The 17,726-nt window shown below is 49.5% G+C and overlaps 1 protein-coding gene across 4 annotated transcripts in view; it reads left to right on the top strand.

Moving 5' to 3' along the window:
* The window catches only part of LOC137654447 (tRNA (32-2'-O)-methyltransferase regulator THADA-like), a 64,240-nt gene extending 49,004 nt beyond the window's left edge, over positions 1-15,236 (top strand). For all 4 annotated transcript variants that reach the window (XM_068388072.1, XM_068388073.1, XM_068388074.1 and 1 more), the window contains 2 exons: positions 6,892-6,977; positions 14,421-15,236. In XM_068388072.1, the coding sequence (XP_068244173.1) occupies positions 6,892-6,977; positions 14,421-14,897 (563 nt within the window). In that variant the 3' untranslated portion in view covers positions 14,898-15,236. The remainder of the gene's footprint in view (positions 1-6,891; positions 6,978-14,420) is intronic.
* The last annotated feature ends 2,490 nt before the right edge of the window (positions 15,237-17,726 follow it).

Raw genomic sequence — 17,726 nt, 5'->3', positions numbered from 1 at the left:
TGCTGATCGCCATCGCGCGACCCTCAACGGCGGATGCTGATCGCCATCGCGCGACCCTCAACGGCGGATGCTGATCGCCATCGCGCGACCCTCAACGGCGGATGCTGATCGCCATCGCGCGACCCTCAACGGCGGATGCTGATCGCCATCGCGCGACCCTCAACGGCGGATGCTGATCGCCATCGCGCGACCCTCAACTGCGGATGCTGATCGCCATCGCGCGACCCTCGACTTCGGATGCTGATCGCCATCGCGCGACCGCACACCTGCGGATGCTGATCACCATCGCTCAACCCTGCGCATGCTGATCACCATCGCGCGACCCTCAACTGCGTATGCTGTTCGCCATCACGCGATCGCCCACCTGCAGATGCTGTTCGCCATCGCGCGACCGCCAACCTGCGCATGCTGATCGCCATCGCGCGACCCTGGCATGCTGATCACCATCACGCGACCCTGCGCATACTGATCACCATCGCGCGACCCTGCGCATGCTGATCACTGCTCGCGATCGCTCACCTTCGCATACTGCTCGCCAACGCACGATCGCTCACCTGCGCATACTGCTCGACCATCGCGTCGGCATAACACAACGCGCCATCGCCAACCTGCGCGTTAGCGCTCACCAGCTCACCACCGATCGCTTGTTGATCCATATCGCCAGCGGTCCTCCTCGCCCACACGGCAGCGCGTTTCCTCGCCATCGCGCTAACGCTTGCGTTCGCCGCCTCGGACTCGCTCTCATCCACCTGCCCACCCTCACAACCGCTCGCCCGTGCAACCGCGCGACCGCTCGCCCGTGCAACCGCTCGCCCGTGCAACCGCGCGACCGCTCGCCCGTGCAACCGCGCGACCGCTCGCCCGTGCAACCGCGCGACCGCTCGCCCGTGCAACCGCGCGACCGCTCGCCCGTGCAACCGCGCGACCGCTCGCCCGTGCAACCGCGCGACCGCTCGCCCGTGCAACCGCGCGACCGCTCGCCCGTGCAACCGCGCGACCGCTCGCCCGTGCAACCGCGCGACCACTCGCCTGCGCGCCCACACGCCCACGTGCCTGCACGTCTACGCTCATGCTCTCCAATGTTCGCCCACGCGCGAACCAACGGTTTTTTCCATCGCGCAGACGGATGGTGTTCCGTCGCGCGAACCTACAGTGTTTCTTCGCACAAATGTCGGCCTATTTCTTGCAGTATCCATTGCTCGTCTATGGGTTATCGCTCGCCGACCACCAGGAATTCCCGTCGCGCGAGCTCCAGGGCAATTGCGACCACGATTCCCAATGGGGTTTTCGCAGCATGACCAGCCTGGCGAGTTCTTCTGGAGCGTATTTCCAGAACACTGTCTCACCCCGTAAACACAGAGCATGGCACTTCCCCGTCATTCCCTGGAAGGATTTTTGGCGGGGGGGCTTTCCGTTCGAGATTTCTCCATCGGACAAGGGGTGACTGCTTACCTCTTCCTCTGGGAGCTTACCAGGTTCTTTCCCTCCTCGGTTACGGCCCGAGGTTTGGTTCAAGGAAGCTACAGGAAGATCAAGGGTACTTTCCTCCTCTCGAGCTCAGGCACCTTGGCCTTTTGTCGTTAAGTATCTAATTTGCGGACAAGCTCGATGTTGTACCATCTGGACGCGCTGACTGAGGGCTTCCTTCGGGTGTCTCATCTGTGGAGGTCGACGACCTCAGACACCCTTCCATCCTTGAGAAGAGTTTGTTTGTGCCCAAGGACAGAGACTTAGACAGCTGCTGTGCGGAGTAAATCGACTTCCGGTTTCACTCCTCCAAGGCGCTTTCTTCCAGACTCTGCAGGGCTCCAGCGCCCTTTTCTTTCAACCACGTCGGCCTAAGTTATCGGCTACGACAACTGGGACAAGGTGTCCAATTGCAGTTTCCTCCTGTCAGGAACAGATGGCACGGGAGACTCCCCCGGGGGGGCATAGTCCTAAAAGGAGTTCACGAACTCTAGGATTGCAGGTTTTTCGCTGGGAGGATGCTTAAGGTTACTCATCCGAATGACAGCTTCCCGATGCCCATTCCCGCACAATCTCTGTGAGTAGCCAAGGATATCTCGCCTGCCGTCTCTGTCAGCGAATTCAGTGTCTCTGAACCTCTATGCCATAGCGTCAGCAGAGTTGCCCGGTTGGGCAGAATGATCCATACCTTAGGCGAAGGTCTTCACCCCCGGCCCCCTCAGTCGATCCTTTCTTGTAAGGAAGGATCTGAGAGGGGATGTCCATAGTCGACCTCTCAGCCCCGATCAAGTTTGTCGAACAAACTTCGGCCAGCGTAGACCAGCAGAATCGATCAGACTGGTAACGAGGCGACAGGACTCCTTAAACCCTGGATCGGAAGGACGGGTACTTTCAGTTTCCATTCCATCCATCTTCCAGGGTGCTCGTCGAATTCAGCCTAGACTGCAAGTATTCCTGCTTATGATGCAGTGTGGCTATCCCGCCGTGGCATAGCAGGTTTGTTTCCCCAGAGAACTCTCCCTGCCTTCCTCTTGGCCGCTCAGGTGCAGGCTTCCGCCTCCTCTGCTGTTTGGAGGGCTGGTCAACTCCGGTAGGCTCGGGTTTCGACCTTCTTCAGCTCCGGGACATGCTTCCGGATGCTTACCATGAGTGTGGGCTCATGGTATTTTGCTTGGAGCCTTCTCTTCCTCTGCCTCAACATCTGGAGTATCTGGCCATGATATTGAGTCAACCGCCTTACCACATTGGAAACCCCGCCTCTCGTCCGTCCAGCGAGGTTAAGCAACGTCGGTACTTGGATGGATGACCACCTGGGGACGCCAGATTCTGTTACCACATCCTCCGAGCCTTCCTTTCGGTTGACTGTGGCAAGACTGAGGAGAGTCGCAGTACCTGTTCTCAGTCAAGCAGAGCTTTCAGCCCTACCTTGGAACGTTTCCTAGTTCTCCTTTCCTCATTGACCCGTCTATAGTCCGAACGGTCGCCTCAGGATAAGTTCCATGTGGGGCGATCCAAGTTCCGGTGGCTTCAGGCAATGTTTAACCGGACTCCCTGGCCCTATGGGACCAGCGGAACTATTAGACCTGCAATGGGTGTTGACCTATGGAGCCTCTTGATGGTAGTGGATATTCTCGTCCTTTCCCCACATTCTTGATGCGGTTCTCGGACTCGTCAAAGGAAAGGGGGGGGGGCATGTTCCGGTCCAGGCCTATGGTCAAGACCTGAAGGATACCTCTCCATCATTCAGGCAGGCTTAGGGGCCTTAGTCTGGCCCCTCTTCAGATCCTACAGCTCCTGCCGAGTCGCCCCGTTGCGCGTCGACTTCATTCTAACCAGCAGGGGACGCATTTTCACACCTTCACATCTTGCAGTAGAGATACCGGGATGATTGAGATTCTCTCAATACCACCATCGGCTCTCTCATTCCAGGCAGGGGAATGTTTCTCTCAGACTATCCGAGCAGAGCCTCATAGAGAGAGTGTACCTAGGGGTCTTTGACCTTGGGTAACCAGCAAGTGCTGGTCTGGGGGACCTGATCGCGACAGCTTGGAACCTCAAGCTTCCGCTAGTCTTCCCCCCCAGTCTCAGACCCCGAGACTCTGGCAAGATGCATTCCGGTGATGGTGGGACAACTTCGACGCCTGCGTCTTCCCTCCTTTTTGTCTGCGGACAATGGGCCTCAACAAGACCAGGTTGTCTGTCAACCTTTCAATGGGAGAGCTCCACTGGGACTATGCGCAGAACGGTTTCTGGACCCTCTGCTTCCCCTGACGGAACTCCCGGGAGAGCTTCTCCCACGGCGCAGACTACTCAAGCAACCACACTGCGACATCTCTCCCGAACCGGGGCATCGCTTCGGCTTCATGCCTGGAGACACTACGCTTCCTCCTCTAGAAGAGACAACCCGCTACAGTCGCGGTACGGAGGTCGCGTCATCTGCGATAGTCATCCACAGGGGTCTCCCAGGCAAAGTGAAGAGTCTAAGGTGGTTGGTGCCGTGGGAGATATACCTCTTCCCTTGAGGCCTCTTCTCCAGCAATAACGGTCTTATTGCCTTTCGGCGGGAGGAAACTCCTTTCCGCTCTCGGCAATGAAGCCTGTCGCTCAGCCTTTCCCTGACCTTCAGGCTTAAAGGAATAACTTTTTCCTGCCCGCTGGATCTATCCTCGCTCATGCGAAGCTACGATCGTCCCTGCCCTAGTCGGAGGAAGACCTCCAACTTGGAGCATGGCTCGGACTTTTAGTCCTTTAAGAGATCTTCTCAAGACCCTTTTACGACAGGCCTCGGATTGTATTCCGCCTTGGGTCTTCTGCTCACTCTGGCCACGGCCAGTGTGTAAGCAATCTTCTTGGTCTCTTACTACTCCCCCCTTTCTAAGGAAGAGGGGAAGGCAACATTCAGGCTCGCTCCTGAGTTGTTGGCTAGACTCAGAATCTGAGGGTCCCGGCCCTTCGGTCCGATTCATTCAAGATTTCGATTCTCCATTCTGTGTCTGATGTCCCAAGACCTTCTCTTTCTTGCCAGAAAGGAATCGAGAGGTTAGCGCTGGGAACAGCTGCAGTTTGTCCTCAGTTGCAGCCGATTTGGGAACACAAGGAGGACATGGGGGGAGAGTCACCAGTATACCTCTTCAGCCCGGACTCAAGGACATTCATCTCGACCTGTCTTCAGGCTCTCCCCCGTCACGTCGCCCTACAGCACGATGTTGGATACATCGCAACGTCCCTCGCCTTCGAGTAATACTACTCTGTGACGCAGGTGCTACAAGCTGGAGTCTGGAAGCGTCTGATGACCTTCGCAGCCCGCTTCCTGCAGGGCGTGACCCACAGGAGTCTCGATACGTTTTCTATCGCTCTGTGGTGGCTACACAACAGCTGGTCTAACCTCAGGCTCCTTTTTGGACAGGTAGCAGAAGGTTGAGGGCATTGTTATCAGGTTTTAGTCTGCATGAACGAAAGAAGTATGTCTGGCCCTTACTACTTTCTTCAGCATCCCCTCTACGGGGAAGCAGCATCCTGGTCTCTGCATAGCTGACCTCGAACCTCTGCAGGTAAACCATGCTTCCTTGTGTTCCGAGTATTGAGTCAATACTGTCGCGTCCCCCATACCCTGACGAGGTGGTATTGGGAACGTCCTAACCCAGAGTTCCTTCTGGAACTCCAGGTCAACTGCCTAGGACGAGTCACACTTCTTCCTTCACACACAAGCTTACGTAGGCCACATGGTTCCTTGCGGAGCAAGGAACTTGTGAGGTGCAGGGACTCCTTTTCTCGAGTGCGACTCACTCGGATTCTGAGTCCCCGGGTAAAGCCAAAGCCAGTATGGCTGGGGACTTTCCGCCCTTCCTAAGGGATAAGTCACCCTTTGTAAATAGCGTGGTTTGTATTTCGGTTACGGAACAAATGACAAATTTGAAGATAATTTGTATTTTTCCTAACCATACAAACCTTAGCTATTTACACATATTTGCCCGCCAGCCCTGTCCCCCAAGACAAGTCCTACCTCTAAGTGAAAGTGAGTATTCACCTGTGTGTGAGGGGGAGGAGGGGTAGCTAGCTACCACTCCCCTACCCCCCACTAACTAGCGCGGGGGTAATACACCCTCGTTAAATTCTAATGGCTCGCCATTTCAGCTACGCTAAAAGTAATACCCTTTGTAAATAGCTAAGGTTTGTATGGTTAGGAAAAATACAAATTATCTTCGAATTTGTCATATTAAATTGTTCAAAATATTCTCTCCATCTCTTCTTTATATCTTAATCCTTATGCAATATATTTCCATCTGTATGCTTGATAACTCCCAGTTGCCTCAAATCCTGTCTTTGCTTTTTCCTGAAGTTTGAAATCTTAGATATTCTTTTCTCCTTCCCTTGTTCCTAGTCTTTCATTCAGTTGCTCTACCGCTCTTCAATTAGCTATACCTACTTTCTCCTAGAATCTTTTTCATCTCTCTGTACTGTTCTTCTACACCCTGTGAGTGCTTTACTTTCGAGTTCTTAAATGCCTTTGGTTTTCTTTTAAGTGACTTACACTTCTGTGTCCCACCACCAATTTTTTCCTTACGGCACAACATATCCTCTAGTTCATCCCTTTGAAAACTTCCGTTTCCTATACATATTTCTTTCATACCCTCTCAGATATTTTCCACTCTCTAATTTCAACATAATACTAAAATTATGTTAAAGAAAAAGGTTCACTCTTAGTAATACATTGCTTTAATAATCATGATGTCATAGTTATAGATTTTAGTTTTATTTCTGTGCAATTCATTTTGCATATTGGGTGGGGAGGAAAAATGTAAGTAAACAATTTTCAGTCACAAGGTCAAATTACTTTAGGGAAGTACTTATATTTTTATCAGTATTCTCTGAAGAACAGATCCATATGGCATACAATATTCAGTACAAATTGGAGACTTGAGAAATTGCCCAATTTTTGCACAGTAGAAGTTTACTAGAAAACATAGAGTCTCAGATAGGTAACTACCATTAATATAATCTTCAGGATTTTTATTCATCACAAATCCAACAGTTATGAATATCCCGTTATGTTTTCTAAGTAGAAGAAGCAGAGTAGCTTAAGGCATTTGTTAACTCTCATGCTCACCTTAGTCTCATTGGTAGATAGTAACTATCCACCCCCATTGTTTTGTATATTAGACCCTATAACAAATATGAGAATCTCTCGAGCTTTGTTTTTAGTAGTTTGGATAAGTTTTATGAATGTCAACTCCTCATTTCCATTGTTTATCATCCTCATCCTTTATTTCCTTAGTTAATTTTACTCCTGGATGCTGACTGTGATGGTCGGCTAAACATGATCAATGAGTTTGCGTGAGAAACTTTGTTTTCAAAATCTAGTTTTTTAGATCTGATATTGTTAATATTTATTGAAGAAATTAATTTTCATCTTCCCTATTGCAGCATGTCTCCAAACCCCAGAGGCTCTAACATTACTGTTAAATTTGATCCTGAAAGATGACGACCCTGAAGGCTTTGGCTTATCACAGGTAAATTTTTCAGTTAAATTTGTAGCAATGGTTTTTATTCAAAACGCCATTATTCTTCCAGAAATGTTGGCAGTACCCTCTTACGGGGGTCTTAATGCTGGTGAATCATGTTCAAAACATCTTGGTCTATTTTCCGGCTGCCCAGCACAGTAATATGATCTCTAAATCTGGCCAAAGATTTTTTTCATTCTTTAGTCACTCATTGTCAAAACTTCCTACATTTTCTTTGCTAGTGTTCATGTCATTGATGTATAGGTTAGTAAACACATTATACAAGCAACAGAAGTTTGTTCTTACGTGTATACAATCCCTTTCGTCCTTTAAATAGAGAGGTGTTTTCAGCGCCAGTTGTTGATTTTGTTAATGAAGTCATTGATAGGTGGTGAGCATGGGCGAGAACCCGTGGCCCTCCACCTGTCGAAAGATATTCCCATTTGTTTCTGGCCGCAACAAGCACAGACGTACTGTTGCGCCCTTAATAGAAATTTTCTTTCTCTTTCAGGAAGTGAATGCTGGCTGTTGATTACCGTTGTAATGCATGTGAAGTAAGAGATTCATACTCGCTAAGGAAAGGGTGGACGTTGCAAGTACGCGTCTTGTAGGGTGCATGATTGTTTGTAATCATCAACATATAGGTTGTGGCTTCCTGTGCAGTGGCAGGCATATGCTTTGAGGGGAGGAGGAACAGAGCTAAGCCTTCTCCAAGGTGTCTTAGCAAAGTCTTCATTGAGTGAGTCTTCTGCTGCCACTGGCCCTGTGCACATGCCCCTGGCTCAGTCCCCAGGGAGTGTATGTCAGAAGCAAGGAGTCCTCTGGTCTACACCGTTATAGTGATGGTTGCTGATCAGTGGAGCTTCAGGCTCACCTGAATTGATCATTGGTGGAGACATCCATGTGGTATAAGTTCCTCCGATGAAGGACATCTCAGAAGATGTAGCCACAATCGAACTGAAAAATTTTGATTGAGCAGGAATGGGTGGGTGCGCTGCCTCCCTGAGCCCGCTGATACTACTGTCTGATGGAAAGACTTGCTGCTGCCATGTCTTATCAGCATGTCCAAGTACTTCATCTTTTGTTTGGGTGTGCGAGCCTCAACTTTTCCATTTTTCCCAATTGTTCACAATTTCCAGGTCATGACAAAACAAAATAAGTATCTCGATTCTTGAGTAACTCAAGACACCTCAAAAGGCGAATCTCATTTGAGTGAGTCCAAGCTGAGACCAGTGTTAACACTCGTGTTAGCACTTGGGCCGCTGTATGCAGTCTGAAGTACGGGGCTTTTAACTGCTACACTACTCCCATGAGTATGTAGCAGAGGTACTTCTTTTAGGACTGATGTATAGGTATCTGAAAGTAAGCATCCCTCAGATTCACAGAAAACATGATGTCTTCCTCTCTGATGGCAGACCACTGTTTCCATCCTAAACAGGGTCTGAAGAACAGAATTATTCAGCACATAAGAGTTGCTCAATGGCCTGATAGGCATTCCCCACTTGTGGCAGCTGGAAGACAACACTGCTAACTTCAATGTCCCTTTCCTTCCGTTACTTTTAACACCGTCCTGAACTGGCCTGGCTTGGCACGAAAGGGTGGGGCATTTATCAAGCTATTCTTCTAGGAAGAAGTAGCTGAAAGGGCAGATCTGGCTCTAGATGCAGTCAAAGCCTTTCAAAGTCGAACTTCATGGTACGGTACAGACCTAAGGTCATGCTGCAGCCCTAGGCCCTTACAGGCGACTGTACGATAAATTAAAGTCATGGCTAGCCTTCTTCCACTTTGCATCATTGTCTTATATCCTAATGTGGTGTACCCTTCTGCCTAGGGGCCTTCCTCTGGGCCAACACCTCCTGTCTGACTTGCCCAAGTAACTGGAGATAACTGCATCCCTTCTCTTCAGGACACAGTTGGGCCACTGGTATGTTGACTGATGCAACATGAAGGCTGGAACACTGGGGAGGGGAGACTGAACAGGTTCAAACTCTCAGGTCAGTAGAATCTCCTTTGCTGAGAGAGTGCTGGAGGCTTCATCTTGATCGACTGGTAGACTGAAGTGATTTCTCAAATCCAGAGATTTATAAGTTCACTCTGTCCAAGGGCCCTGGGCCGTGAGGAAGTTCCAACCATGGTAACTTAAGGGCAGTGTTGGATCCTTGAGGGGTGTCGAAATGCTGATCAATGACGTAAAGACCCATTTCTCAGGAGCCACTTCAAGGATGTATTTGAACAAACTGTCACAGAGTTCTCTGCCTCAGGTGGGCCAGAGTCAGCGCCATTAGGACGTTGAAACCCTGGGACTCCTCCCTTGCAAGGGTTGAAGTCTTGATATGCCCCTCAGAAGACAGAGCCTTTCTCACAGGGTATGCATGACCCAGACAGAAAAGTGGGGACCCTGAAGAGTTTGAAGGATAGGCCAATCAACATCATCTACCTTAAGAAGTAGAATTGACTCTAGCTCTCGCACCCCCAGAAGTTGCCAAAATCACAAAATTAAAGTAATTTGTATTTTTCCTAACAGTGCTTACCTCGAACTACTTTCTTAGGAGTATCTGGGATCTCCTCCCAACCGACCAGAATTTTGTGTAGTTTCCCCTATCTCCGTTTCCTACAGTGGGTACCTCGGGCGGAGGAATACGCGCCATGAGGCGACCCGGGGTCAGAGAGCGTGCTCGCCCAGGTCTGGACCGTGGTCCCGCAAGCTTGCCAAGAGTGTTTGAGGCATCCCCCTACCTGAGGCTTCGGCAGGAGTAGGGGGGCCTCCCTTACTATCTCCTTCTAGAGGCGCGGCTGGATCGCCCTCTCCCGGAGTTGGCATAGGCTGGTCTAAAATTAAACTGAGGGGCTGAAATACCCCTACGGGAGGGCTGCGGGGCTTGGTGCCTCGACACCGACGGGGAGTCCCTCCTCGGCTGGACTGGCGAAACATGGGACGAGTGAGGGACATCTGAAGAGGGTCTCCTGTGGGCTGGGCGTCTTGCAGGCAGGGGTCTGGGCTCTCCCGCTTCTTTAAGCTTCCTTACCCTCTCCATGACTTCCTCTACTGCCTTCAGGGGGAACACAGACTCTCCCTACACTGGTGAGTTCCTCAATGCTCTCGCCTCCCGCTCGGGTAACCTCCTTACCAGCTTGCTCAGCACTGTGTCCCTCTTCCGCAGAACTCATTTGGCTGCTTGAGAGAGCGACTGGTAAGAGAGAAACTTGAGCGCTTTTCCCCCCGAACTAATCAGTTCCCTCAGCAAGGACTGATTCTCGTGGACGGAGAGGTCATAGGATGACTTGGAATCCCACCAATGTGCAGGCTCACCAGTCCAACCACGAAGACACATAAACCAGGTCTAGGGCCATATCCTCCATCATGGAGGTTTCCCCCTGGTGAGAAACACACCGGAGCGGAGGATGCCCTATCTTCAGGATGGAGATCGCTGGCTCGATTGTACGGGGACTTCCGCGACGCCCCTCCGGGACATAAAAGCGTTTCTGCGTTTCAAGTCCCTGGAGGAGTTTGGAGGCACCCTGGCTCCTGGGGGCGTCCGCTTGGCTGGCTATGAACCTATCTATGTGGTCCATACCCAGCTTCACTTCCCTCGCCAGGGGGAGGGCCAGGGAAGGCCTCTGCTGTATTGGATTGTCTACCAGCCTGCTAAGGCTGGAGAGCCAGGCTTGTTCCGCCGAGGGCTTAGGCTCATCCAGCCTATGGTGACGTCTGATGAGGGCCAAGACCTTTCTGTAGGTGGAGACGTCGTCCGTGGAGCATTCTCCCCCCTCTACGAGGTCTTCCGCTATCCGATCCTCCGCATGAGAAGCCTCGTCGATAACGGAGGGATCCGCGTGGGGAGGAGGCATCTTCTTCTCGAGCCGAGCCATTGGCGGGGCGGCCCGCTGAGGGGGCGGATCTGCTGGGACAGGAGTAGCCGTCATGGGTCTACTCCCTCCCGTGGAGCATCGCAGAGCTGCGGGCTTCTCCGTACCAGCTGGCTGGTTTTGGCGGTCAGGGAAGGCTGTCGAGGGACCGGAGGCCGGGACAAAGCTGCCAGGCCGAAGGAGCGACTCTTTCCGCTGGGCGGATGGAGCCGGAGCCTTCGCGGACTTATACCTGTCTACCGAGACCTGGTGCGACGACCTCTGACGATGATCGGGTCTGCTGGAGGCGCCGTGCCGCGAGGGTGACGAAGGGGCTCTAGGGAGCCAGCCAGAGGTGCTCGGGGCGGAGGTAGCCTTGAGGAGATGATTCCGGGGGATCGTGACTCGCACCCATTCATCTTTCGACGAACCTCTCCTCTTGTGCTTTTTCCTGGAGGTCCTGGAACGTCTCATGGCGTGGCGGGACCTCTCCCGTCTCCTCCTCGAGTCCCTCGGGCCTTCATCCTCTGAGGAGAATGAGTCTGATGAGTGGGAGGAGAATGACGACTGGGAGGAAAGAGAGCCCGCTGAGTCGTCCGAGTCGTCTCGAGTTGCTGGGGGATCCTCGTGTCGGTCTGCTGGCGAAGAAGGCTGTAGAAAGATGGGCGCAAGTGTTGACGACGGCGGCGGGGGAGACCAAGGAACCTTCTTGTGGGGGAACCAGGTGTGAAACTCCTCCTCCAGTCTCATGGGTGACCTGAAGGATGTCCTTGGAGGCGCCCATACAACGGGATCCGAACTCGATGATTCTCCTTCCTTCTCGGCGTCTCCCCGGGTCGCTTAAGTACCTGAAATGCACACCCAAGATGCTGGGGAAGAGACCATAGCAGGCTTCCCCCCACATCGGATCGTCGGTAGAAACGGGCACCAGGACCTCGTCTCCCGAACACACTCCTGCCCCTCCCTCAGGCCCCCCACTTGCCTGAACCGACACAATATCCCCACCAACAGGCATTTCAGATTCCTGGGGAAAGGGATATGGGCCGCTTCCCCGCAACGGACTTACCTCGTCCCCTACTCTAAGTAGGGGAAGGCGGTAGGGAACCCCTATCCGAAGAGGCATCGGGCGACGCTAGAGGCGAGGAAATGCTGGACTTCTTTGGTGATCTCTTGGTCGCCTTCTTCTTCTTCGTGCCGTAGCGCACCTACTGGATCTCGTTCCAAGACTCGCACTCCGGACACGTGGCTGTAGGGGCACAGACACTGCCCCTACATGAAGAACACAAGGTGTGGGGGTCGACCTCCGGCTTGGAGAGAAAGGCACCACAAGATTTACCGGCCATAGGCCCGGGCCAACAGCGGTGATGCTCCATAACGAAACACTAAGCACCAATCGACACAGGGACACAGGGGAAAGAGGTGGATAAGGTTAAGGAATGAACACGAGTGGACCGCGTGGGTACCGCGTGAAGACACAAAGGGTCGCACTGGATGAAGAGAGCGCGGAGAGATGTTAATCACGTCGCGACCAGAAACTTACTGGAGGTCGAGACCTGGGCGAGCCCGCTCTCTGACCCCGGGTCGCCTCATGGCGCATATTCCTCCGCCAGAGGTACCCACTATAGAAAACGGAGATAGGGGAAACTACACAAAATTCTGGTCGGTTGGGAGGAGATCCCAGATACTCCTAAGAAAGTAGTTCGAGGTGAGGTAAGTACACCGTGTTGGAACAAGTAACATGTACTTTAGCTTCTGAAGATTGTGCTGGAGAGCAGGATGTGTGAATTTCGGTCACTTGGTGGTGTGTGGAGTCCTCCTACCAATCACATTACTTGATGGAATATCTTGGTGCTCTTAATACCACTGAGAATAGTCTTGGGTGGTCTCCTATTCTTGTTCCTGATCACATGGACTTGAAGCACTGGACAGGAATACATGACAGGTGATCTGATTTGTTCTGATCTTCACCAGATCATTTGGTGACCAATTGTGCAGTGAAAAATCTAACGTGACTGATTGCAATAGGACCAATCACACAGTGATTGATCAAGAGGAGACTGAGAATCATATTTAATCACGCTCGCATCTTCTCTTCCCTCTATTGTCTACGTGAAGGCAAGGGAGAAGAGCGGAGCCCTTCATCCTGACCAACATTGTATGTGCAAATTCGGTACAAAACCAAGCACTGTACCATGTGCCAATAATAATTCCCGGTGTAAGAAATTTTTCGGCACCGCACCACCTTTTCTTGCTCTCCCATAAGGGAAAGAAAGATCAACAGTGGGCATTAGGTAACAGGAGCAGAAGTACCTGTATGACGCACAGAGACATCTTCTCAGGCTGGGTATGTTATTGGTACGGATCGTCTCCCTTGCCGTGGGGAGACTCGGTCAGAGTCTCACTAGACTCTAGTTGATTAGTATTTCTGAACATGATGACTTCTTACCAAAAAATTCTTCGAGGTAGAAGTAGCAGCATAAGAAGGTTCAGCTGAAGGCACTTGGTTTGGTATGAAACCAAACAGAGGTAACAGGAGTATATCTTTACCATATTCTGAGACACCTAACAGGGCTGGGTTGTTTCTTGGTACTGAACTGTTTCTCACACTACACCTATCCTGACACCGAGGGCACCACGATTTGTGAAGGCACCACAGGAACAACAACTTGCATAGGCAGCCTTTGCGACCAACTCCCTCAAAGCAGTCATAGATGGCCTACCTGAAACACCTGAGGAAGGCCTGGACTTCCTTAGGTCAAACTCCTCATCAACAGTCATGCCGGCACAGTACACCAACGAAACCTGTAAAAGATGCTGATTTTAATTCATGCTCTACTGACCCTGCAGCGTACTCCGCTGGGACCGATCCAGAGATGTAAGCACAAGGCTGGTAACAGAAGATACATTACCTTTGTTGAAAGCAGTGGCAGCAATCTTCTTTGTTGACTTCGTGCGCCTTGCCCGGTCAGACCCCAACGAAGGCCTAGAGTGCTTCTCCCTCTTCAGAGCATACATCTGTAACTGCACCGGAGGCCACGATCGAGATTCGGCATAAGGCGATGCCTGCGTACAGACATGCCCAACACGAAGCACAGAGGGAGTGCGGGGCTACATCCGCCTTTGCCATGAAGCAGTTGCAGCACTCGCCCTATCCTCGGCAGACACGAATTTCCATTCCATTATCAACAACAGTAGCACAAGAAAAAGAATCAACAGCTTGAAGAGTGCTTATCACACATTTGCAAACAGCACTGCAGTCAAAGCAAAATTGAAGAGAATCAAATTTGAGGAAGGAGTGGCTTTGCCTCACTCCCTCACCGGTCAGATACCTGCTTGATATACATTTTCAACGACTGGTTCCATCTTGAGCCTTAGTAATCTCCCTAATTAAAGGACGAGGGTTTTTAGTTTGTATAGGAACAAATGTGCACACTAAGGCAAATATTTGTTTGCGGGCTGAAACAATGAACGTATATCGAAAAAAAATTTCATATAGTCATACGTTCAGCGAGGTTGCTCATACTTAATGTATGTTATTCTGTAAATCTATTTTGTTTCTATTCAAAAGGATGAAAGTTAATTGCAGCCTATTTTTTTCTTTTCTAGGATGATGACAGAGTTTTTGACAAGGGAGAGATGAATGGCTACAGAGAGGTAAGAACTGCTGCACAGGCATGTGTAAAATCTCTTGCAAAAGCACTCGATGCTTGGTCAGACAGCGAACACCCGCCCACGTTTATTAAACAGGAAATTATTCCCCATCTATACTGCAACTTAGAAGTCAAGGCTCTGAATAGTGTTGAAAATGATGTGCTTTATTTGGATACATTTATGAAACTGTTAAGTGATGATATACACCAAATATTTAGTTTTATATCTGCTCTTGAAAATACTGCTATATACTCCATAAGAAATGCTGACATATGGCTTATGAAATTAGGCTGCCGAGCAGCCCTTTGGAAAGTTCTAAGAGTTCATTGTCATATAGAATCAGCTTCAGTGAGACTGGTAAGTTTAAATTTGAGTAAAAGTGCTGTAAAGGGAACATATATAACAAAAATTATTCGTAACCTTTCAGAATAGTTTTTTAAGACAGTAGAGAAAATTATTTAAAATACAAGGTTACTTTTTATCCAAGAACCTTTTACTCTCATTAAGAACTTGAAAACTTTATCTACCTCTTCCTAAGATTTGCTTATTTTTTTATCATTAAAGTGCAACAGAGGAATCTAATATTTTTTTAACTAAATAATTTTACGAACAGTAGAGTACTGCTGATTTTTCTTTTGTTGGGTTATTCAGCACAAGTTATGCCATTCAACTTGAACATAAACTTAACAAGTTGTTCTGTAAATACTACATTTTTAAGATGTTATGTACATATATGTGGCTCAATAGTAAATATTGAATTGGAAATCTTGACATGATTTATATCCTTGTCCCTTATAAAATAATCATGCAAATACTTGTTACTACATATTCTGATATAGCAGTTCTAACATGTAAATCATGTGACCAAAGCTAAAGGAAATATTAAAAGTAATTTGTATTTTTCTTAGCGATAAAAAACCTAAGTCCTTTAAAATAGGGAAAATTTCTTCAGTAGAATTGGAACAGCCGCTAAATAAGTTAATGACTGGTGGAAAGCACTGGTGAGTAGCCCCACCCTTCCACCTGTCAGAAGCTGTTCACTTTTGTCCTTTGGCTCAGAACTGAAAGGGGTGGTTGAGGTAGAAAAATATAAAGAACTTAAGTTTGTATAATTGGAAAAATTAAAATAACTTTTAAAATTTATTATTTGTTCCTATGCATATACAAACCTTTTGTCCTCACTGACTGTTGGGTCAAAAGATCCACCAGAACTGTGACCGATTGGTTCTTTTTCTTCCCTGGAAGTCTATCTGCCTGCTCTCGTATGGGAAGCGGAGATGACTCCAGCAATCTGTCTATCATAGGTATGAATAGACTGATAGGGCCTGGTTAGTGTATGGTCAAAGGAGGAATACCTTTCCCTGAAGGGTATAGTATTCGAGAATAAGGTACCTGGTGTATGATCATTAATGGGGTGGTATAACTTCCACCAGACTCCCTCTCGTTTAGAGAGACTGGGGGGAGCAACCCATGGCCAGCAACATAATATGGGGTTGACAAAAGCAGGGAAGAATCCCTGGCACTGATCACTGCAAAGACAAAAGGAGTAGCTAATACGCTTCCCTCTGTTCATAGGGGCTGGGGAAGGACCCCTGCCTGGGAAAATGTCTCTCTACCCCTAACTTATGGGCTTCCATTGGACGTAAGTGTGCCATGAGACCCTCGAGTGGTGACATCCTTCCAATTTGATTTACTGAAGTGTCGCGACTTGAGGGGGGAATGTGAGTCTACCGTCCAGGTAGATTGGGTGATGGAGGGCACTAAAGAACTTCCATCAACCATGGAACAGAAAGTGTATGGGACAGGAAACTTTTTCCTGCTCTGAGATGGACTATGAATGGCCTTCCTAGACTTATGAAAAGTACCGTTGGAATCAGAGTCGAAAGTTGAAGAGGAGGACGAAGAAGAACGTGCATATTTTTTCCTCTTTCCAACCCGCACTTCTGGTTCTGCTCTCTGCAAGCAGGAGTTGTACTGTGAGAAGCCAACAACAAGGATCCTCTCATGAGGGGGGAAACCACATGGGTTGCTTCAATAGGAACCACAACACTGGGGATTCATGGGAGAGGGAGTAGACACTCACACGGGATTTAGACATACAGTAGACTCAGGCACATGAGAGATATGGGTTACGGGCCCTGGAACCACAAGCACAAGGGTCACGATGACGGGCACAGAGGAAGAGGTGGCATACACTGAGGTGACTGGTTAAGGGGTGTGCACTTGGTAACCCAGCACTGGGGCAACATGCACCTTCGGCCCCAGATCCTACTTCCGTCCAACTTTAAGCGTGACATCCTCAAGTGCCAGAGCTTTTCTTGTCGGTACTGACATCACAGGATGAGTCTTTACAGACCTTTTGGGCTTTCAAGGAGGCACCACTGGAGATGTCACTGGAGATGCTATGGATACACTAATAACCATGCCTTTCACCACTAGTGTCACCAAAAAAGACACAGACACTGACACTGGGGACACCAGGAAATAAGTAGCTAACAGCTCCCTCAACATGGTCATAATGGTCCTACCTGAAAGACCTAAGGAGGCCCAAGCCTTCCTTACATCAAACTTGTCATCAGGAGTTTGCACGGCAACAGGAGGGGAGCCTCCAACTTCACACAGGGTACATCGAACATTGGGAAACACCACACCGCACACTATCAAAACCTGAAAAGCTCGCTGGCATAGATCTGAGGGCTCCTTGCTCCTGATGCACATCCCGTGGAGCGAGCCAAGGGTGTAAGCATAAACGGCAGTAACAGCCGTACTCAATGAGAGAAAAGATTGAGTCTTGGGCGTTTAGCTCTTCCTCCCCTTCACGGCATATGCCTGCCACTGCACAGGAGGCCAAGGCCTACACTCAGCAAATGGGGATGACTCCAAACAATCATATCCCCTAAAACAAACACACGAGCGTAGATCTAAAGCCATTTTAGCCATAACGATTGCAACATCCCCCCATTCCCCAGCAAGTATGAATTTCTTGTTTCACAACACAGCCAACATTCACTTCCTGCAAGAAAAATAAAGATGAAAAGGTTTGGTAATAGTGCAACAATACATCCATACTTGTTGCGACCTAAGACAAAAGTGAAGAGCTTCAGACATGCGGAGAGCCAAGGCTATTCACCCACGCTCACCACCTTTCCTTAACTGTTTAATCAATGAATTCAATGGCCATTCCAAATTTGTTAAAAGACATTCTCTATTTTTAAGGAAGATAAGTTTGCACAGTATATGTACAGGAACAAATTGCTATGT

Source organism: Palaemon carinicauda, chromosome 15, assembly GCF_036898095.1.
Source record: "Palaemon carinicauda isolate YSFRI2023 chromosome 15, ASM3689809v2, whole genome shotgun sequence".
Taxonomy (NCBI): Eukaryota; Metazoa; Arthropoda; class Malacostraca; order Decapoda; family Palaemonidae; genus Palaemon; species Palaemon carinicauda.
The sequence above is the reverse complement of the archived record's forward strand: the minus strand, read 5'-3'. Positions and strand labels throughout refer to the sequence as shown.